General features: G+C 51.9%; 1 protein-coding gene across 1 annotated transcript in view; it reads right to left on the reverse strand.

Annotated features, from left to right (window-relative positions):
* Positions 1-2,712: 2,712 nt before the first annotated feature.
* IKBKB (inhibitor of nuclear factor kappa B kinase subunit beta) overlaps positions 2,713-6,886 on the reverse strand; it is a 47,278-nt gene continuing 43,104 nt past the window's right edge. The window contains exons 20-22 of the mRNA XM_007455471.1: positions 6,417-6,544; positions 3,864-3,954; positions 2,713-2,813 (exon numbers count right to left, since the gene is read on the reverse strand). Coding sequence (XP_007455533.1) covers positions 2,748-2,813; positions 3,864-3,954; positions 6,417-6,544 — 285 coding nt within the window. The 3' untranslated portion in view covers positions 2,713-2,747. The remainder of the gene's footprint in view (positions 2,814-3,863; positions 3,955-6,416; positions 6,545-6,886) is intronic.

Raw genomic sequence — 6,886 nt, forward strand, 5'->3', positions numbered from 1 at the left:
AGAGCGGTTACAGAGGCAGTGGGTGCAGAGGCAGAGGCCTATGAAGCTGCCTTGGGTTCGGTGGACAGAGCCTCAAGTGACAGATAATCACTCTCAGGACTTGGAACCTAACGGAATTTACCCTGGTAGATTTCAAACTTGCTTCGGGCTAGTGACTCCTTTATTCCTTCCAATTTCTCCCCTTTGGAATGGGAATGCCTATCACATGCCTATCTCGCCATTGTATTTTGGAAGCAGACAAATTGTTTTCCAGTTTCATAGGCCCACAGATGGAGGGATTTTGTCACAGGATGGATCATGCCCAGAGCCTGCCAAACCTGACGTAGATGATGAGATTCAAGACTTCTGAGCTCATGATATTTAGATTTTGGTCTTAGTGTTGATTCTGTTGTGGATTGAGACTTTTCGGGATGGGGTGAATGTATTTTGCATGTGACGAATGTGAATTTTGGGGGGCTAGATGGTGGACTGTAGTGGGTTCAATGGTGGCCCCCCAGGAAGAAATGTCCACATCCTAATCCCCAGAATCTATAAATATCGCCTTATATTGTAAAACATGAGATCAAATTAAGGGTCTTGATCAAATTATGTGCCTCTTAGGCACTTATCTTGGATTATCCAGATCAGCCCTAAATTCAATCACGAGGGTTTTTTATGAAAGGTACACAGGGGAGATTTGACTATAGAAAAAGAGGCGGCAATGTGACCACAGGGGCAGAGATGCAGCCACCAAGTCAAGGATCTCCTGGACCCACCAGAAGCTGGAAGAAGCAAGGAACAGAATCTCCCCTAGGGACTCTGGAGGACTTGATCTCAGACTTCGGCCTCCAGACCTGTGAGAATAAATGTCTGTTTTAAGCCATATAGTTTGTGGTGATTTGTTACAGCAGACCTAGGAATCTGAGTTGGAGAGCAGCTTCTTTGTTTGTGCCACTGGTCGGCATCTCCAGCCTCCGTCAGGGACACAGGAGGCAAGAGGGAAACCCAGGGAACTCATCACCACATGACCACTCAGGGCCAAGGTCCCTAGCTGGTCTGCCTCCTTCTCACTGCCTTTTGGGGTCTTCTTATCTTTGTTTATAAATAACGTCCAAGGATCTCAGCTGTACTAGCAGGAGGAATAGGAAAAAAGTACATCTGCTCCACGTTTTGGAAGTGGAAGTCCTACCTCCAGAATTTTCACTTTTTCAACCAATTAGCATATTCCAGTTACATCACTCGTTTTAAACATTAGCTTTGGTGATGTCCTTCCTTGCTCAAAATTCTTCAGTGGTTCCCAACTGCCTATAAAGTCAGTCCCTGACTCTTAACTCCACATTCATTCCCTCCCTAATCTGACCCTGTCCCAGCCTACCTCTCTGGTATAATGTCCCACTGTGTTCCTCACCAGTGTTTCCAAACTCAAGTTTGCTATCAAACTCAGTTCTTTGGGACGTTAATCAATGTTACTTGCACACGGGAGAAAGAAAAAAAAGGCTCCACTGTCAAATGAGTTGGGTAAACAGTGGATTTAGGCAGATTTAAGCCAGTTTATTATTATAGATCTTTCAGATTCTGTAATAAACCAGTGCACAAGGTGAACCTCCAAGAGGCAGTTAAAGCATGAAGCGTTTCCCAAACTTCCCTGACACAGAACCCACTGTACCGCCTCCACGGAAGGCACTCTGTGAAACTCTTCTCGTCCCACTTTCTTCTCCAACCAGACTTGCCTGTTTGTTATCACCTGAACTCACTTTGCTTTCCTGCTGTTATAGGAAGGAGCAGCTTTTGTGAAACGTCCAAGAGGCAGTGCGGTGCTCTGGCACTGTTTGATCAGGCACCATTCAATTTCATAAAACTTTCCATTAAAGCTGGGCTTTGAGCTCAGAAGTCCCAACCAGAGGTATTATAAAAATAGACTGTGGGACTTGAGTCATGTCACAAAACAGAGGATCTGTTTTTTAAATATAAATCCATTTAATAATACCGCTGGATGATACGAGGGATGGGAGCTGCCCCGTCCACCCTGCCGCACCAGGGGCAGGGGCTGTGGGCACAGGGTCAGCAAGCGGGTGGTTGACAGACACCCGCCTCTTCTTTCCTTCTTCTCCATGGCAACCTGCTCCCGGGGACTCTTCGGGACCCACAGGAAGGGAGACGCTCTCCCGTCCTGGCACCAGCGACTCACTCTGGCTGGCGAGACTCCGGACGGGGAAAGCAGCACTCACCCAACCCGGCCCAAGGTCGTAGGCAGAAGGAAGACGTTAGCAGCCGTGAAGTCAGAAGAGGAGGGAGGACCGGGCTGGGCCGAATCCACGGTTTCAAGAGAAGCCGGATCCAGGTGAAACCTTAACTGTGAAGACAGGTAGATGAGGCCTCTGGAGATCAGGAGGGGTCAGGAGAGGACAGCTAGCACCAAGTGCCGTTCATACTTCATCCTAAAAGTCAGTTAGACGTGTGGCCAGTGGTCTGTGGAGCCACCGTACTTGGAGCACTTCTCTCCGCGCAGAGGCAGTGGCTGCCGTGGCTCCACCTCCCCAGACGCCACGCTCGGCATCCACGTCTGCTGGGCCTCTGTGGCGGAGGACGTCCAGCGTGCAGACAAGCTGCTGGCACTGCCACGGAGGGCTGCACCCTCGGTCCACGGTGACGGTCATGGCTGCTGGGGAAGCGAGATCTCCATCTGGGTGCCGAGGACACTGGACGCGACGCGGCAGGGCCCGGAGGCCTCGGGCCAGGCAGCCCGGCAGGGTGGGGGCTGCCCCCCGTCAGGAGGCCCGCTCCAGGCTGTGCTGCTCCTCCTCCCCCGACTGCAACCAGCTCCAGTCTAGAGACTGAAAGTCAACGGGCATGTTAAAGACACCGTGGCCACCTAGACATCTGCCTTCTTTGCGAGGCAACCAGCACAGTTTAGAGGGAAATTGAATTCCTCTCGTTAAGACAGTCTTGTCTCTGCAGGGTACCCCTGAGGTAGAGCTATGTCTGCAAGACCGGGCCGGAGCTTTTCTTCGGATGGGCTTGGAGCCCTGAGCTTCCGGGAAGGTGATTTAAGTATTATTACTGTAGCTCACAGCACTGGCTCACGCTCACTGCGGGCAGCTGGTACCCTGGGCTAATCTCAGCTCTCGACCTCCAACCTCACCAGGTGAGTTGGCCTGGTCAGACTTCCTTTTCCTCTGGCAGAAGTGCAAACGGGCAGTGAAAGGATCGAAGTACACACGGCTCGGAGGAGGAAGAACAGCAAGAAGAGACACAGAAAGCCCCAAACCGGAGAAGGACACTTGAATACATGAGAAGTGGTTACAGTGAGCAGTATCACCTCCGATTCTTCCCCCAAATCACAAGTTCCGGAGACGCCAGCATGTGACTGTATTGGCAGGAAAAGGCCAGAGAGCCAAGCGGATGATCTAGCGGATGATTTAGCATCCTCTCAGCGATTTCAGCTTTGTCTCAACATACCTGCATATGGACTCGTTTTTCTTTAGGTCAGCTTCCCTCTAACTAGGACTGCTAAGCCCCAAGTCCCTGAGAGGCGGGGTGGTGACGGGCTCTTGCTTTGTTCCCGGAGCCCAGCACTGCACCCCACACACAGATGCCCGGCAATTGTACAGAAGGTGCAGCAGGGGAGAGGCCTTCTCACAATGATGCTACCTTCTTCGTAAGGAGTGAGTGTAGCAAGGATGAAATGAGATAATGTGCACAAAGTAGCTGTACACATTCAACAGGCATCAGCATTGTTATCATGGTGAATAAGAAGTATGTACTAGAAAATCCTAAGTGTACACTGAGATCGAGGAAGCACGGCATCGCCTTTCCATCTGCTTTTCCTCGTTCGCTGTAGAAAGAAAGGGTGTGGGGTGGCGGGGCTTCCCACGGGCCATTACCCTTAAGCTCTGGTCCTGGTCCTTCATGGTGTCCTGTAGGGCGTTTTCCAGCTGGGTGCACAGGGTGTGTGCTTCAGCCACGAGGTCTTCACTAAAAAAAACGATTGAATTATTAGAACGTGGTCAGTGTTAACTTTTCAGAAGTGTTTACAAATACGCTAAAGAGCTTCTGGAAAGATTTTAAAAATTAAATAATTATTCTGAGGCTGAGTGTCTTAAAACACCATGTTATTGCCTAAGTGATTTCATCTGTCTAGTTAAGTGCTGTCACAGAAGCTCGAATCCAGCTACGAGCATCACTGCTCACCATGTGAAAAAGCAGCGACCCGCCTTAATAACAAAGCTCTTTCTGACTTAACTAGATTCTCTCCAAACTGCCATAATCTGAAGATCTCTCCCGAACCACCTGTTTTGCATTTTTTTGAAATGGACAAAAATATACACACCATGCAATTTCCCCAGATGTCCCCAGCTCGTTGAGATCTGGGGGAAGCAAGTTCTGGGAACTGATTTGTTTACTGCGCTCTCTCATTCTCTCTGATGAGAAATGCTCGCGTCCCCCTGAGAACCAGCCACGGTGAGAAAGAGGAGAGCAGAGCGATCCATGTGTCCTTTCTAACCTTGGCTCGAGGGCGTGGAGACACAGACAGCGGCCTGTGCCCCCAGGACGACTTCTCCAGAGCTTTGAGGATATCATGGAAAGAGAGTGACAGACCCAGGAGGAAGGGCCCTCGATCCCCTCCTCTCACCGTGAAGGGGGCACTGATGGAAGGAACAGAGCGCAGCGCTGCCCAGACTCATCCATGGACTACTAACCAGGCTCCAGGCTCTGGGCCGGCCCCAGAGGCCCTGTGAGAGGTGTGGGACCTGGTTACCATCCTCAAGGAGCTAACAGTAAGTTGGGGAGAGAATTAAGAATCCAAAACAGGGACTTCCCTGGCAGTCCAGTGGTTAGGACTCTGCGTGTTCACTGCTGAGGACCCGGGTTCAATCCCTGGTCGGGGAACTAAGACCCCCCCAGCCAAGCGGCAAAAAAAATAAAAAATTTAAAAAAATTAAAAATAAAAAATCCAGAACAGTAGAGGCTACAAACCCCCCAGGTACAGGAACAGGATTTTTTTAAACAGCTGTATTGAGATAAATTTACAAACCATAAAGTTCACCCATTTAAGGTGCACAATTCCATAGTTCAAGTACATTTATGGAGTTGTGCAACCATCCTGGTAATCCAGTTTTGGAACGTTTTCATCACCCAACAAGAAACCTTGTACCTGTCGTCAGTCACTCCCCATCCCTGCCCCGCCCCCTACCCCTGGCAATCATTAATGTATTTTCCATTCTATAGATCTGCCCACAGGAACCGATTTTAACCGTCTCCAGTGCCTGGGGCCCAGCAAAGGGAAGGTGCTGAATAAATGTGAGACTGGGGCCTCCCTGGTGGCGCAGTGGTTGAGAGTCCGCCTGCCGATGCAGGGGATACGGGTTCGTGCCCCGGTCTGGGAGGATCCCACATGCCGCGTAGCGGCTGGGCCCGTGAGCCGCCTAGCGGCTGGGCCCGTGAGCCGTGGCCGCTGAGCTTGCGCGTCCGGCAACGGGAAAGGCCACGACAGTGAGAGGCCCACATATCGCAAAAAAAAAAAATGTGAGACTGAACCAGAAACAAAAGAACCCCATAGGTGGTCCAGGAGGACAAGGATCCCTGTGCTTGTGTGCCAGGGCCGTGGAGGAGGTGGGAGCAGAGGTAGGATGGCTCCGGGGAAAGGCGTCAGCGGAGCCGAGGTTCTGGAACTTCAGCGTGCAGGAGGGTCAGCCAGGGCTGGTTAAACAGGACTGCTCCACCCCACCCTGAGCTCCTGATCCCACATCTGCATTTCTGGCAAGTACCCAGAACCCTCCAATACTGCTGGTCTGGACCAGCCTTTAAGACCCCTGATGGCAGAGCCAGGAATCTGCCCCGGAGCAGTGGGTCAGAATGCAGAGGTGGCTTGAAGGCCTGAGAAGGCTCAGGCTTGGACCCTGAGGCAGCAGGAAGCCATGGCTGGTCCCTAAATAACTTGAGGAATAACTCGATCAAAATGGTCTCCTGTGAAGGCTGATTTGACCAGGGGGGCCTGGAGGCAGCACTGGGGGGGAAGCAGGGAGGGAAAAGTTCACTGGAAGGGCTCTGGGGCTCTGCTCCCAGCTCTGCGGCGGGGGTGCAGGTGATGAGTGGGGCAGGGAGAGGCCACGGGAGGGACCAGTGACACGCGACTCAGGCGTGGAAGCCAGGGCACGCCCGCAGGGACCTGGTTCTACAAGCGGACCGCGACGGGTGGACTAGTGGACAGCAGGGACTGGCCAGCACATCCAGGTTCCCATGCAGCAACGAGCAACCCGACCTCAGAAGAGGAAACCTTAGTTGGCAAGTCAGGAGGAGCTCTGAGAGCAAAACGCCACATCTGTCCCCACAGCACCCGGCAAAGGGAACAAACAACGAGGAACACGCACAGAACCGCTGACGGGTGACCGACGCGCCCCTGACTCCTGCACTGGGCACGGCGAATGGGGACGCACCTCTTCGTGACGGCCTCGGGTAAGCTGTCAGGGGCTGGGCAAGGCTGCGACAGCAGCTGGCTGGGGTGACTTAGGCGGGACGTGTTCATGCTGTCCGGGCTTCCACTGACGGGACCTCGGACCTTGCTCTAGACGACAAAACCAGGAAGAGAGTCAGCAGTTTTGGAGCAAATTGATGTTTCAAATTTTGCATTCACACCAGGGTATTTTCTTTTTATCAAGTTTTTTTTTCTTTCGATGTGGACCCTTTCTAAAGTCTATATAGAATTTGTTACAGTATTGTTTCTGTTTTTTATGTTTTGGTTTTTTGGCTGAGAGGCATGTGGGATTTTAGCTCCCTGACCAGGGATCGAACCTGCACTCCCTGCATTGGAAGGTGAAGTCTTTAACCACTGGACCGCCGGGGAAGTCCCAGGCACCACACCAGGGTATTTTCTCGTGAGACAATGGGCCGCGAGACACACGCTCTT

Source organism: Lipotes vexillifer, unplaced genomic scaffold (assembly GCF_000442215.2).
Source record: "Lipotes vexillifer unplaced genomic scaffold, Lipotes_vexillifer_v1.1 scaffold414, whole genome shotgun sequence".
NCBI lineage: Eukaryota > Metazoa > Chordata > Mammalia > Artiodactyla > Lipotidae > Lipotes > Lipotes vexillifer.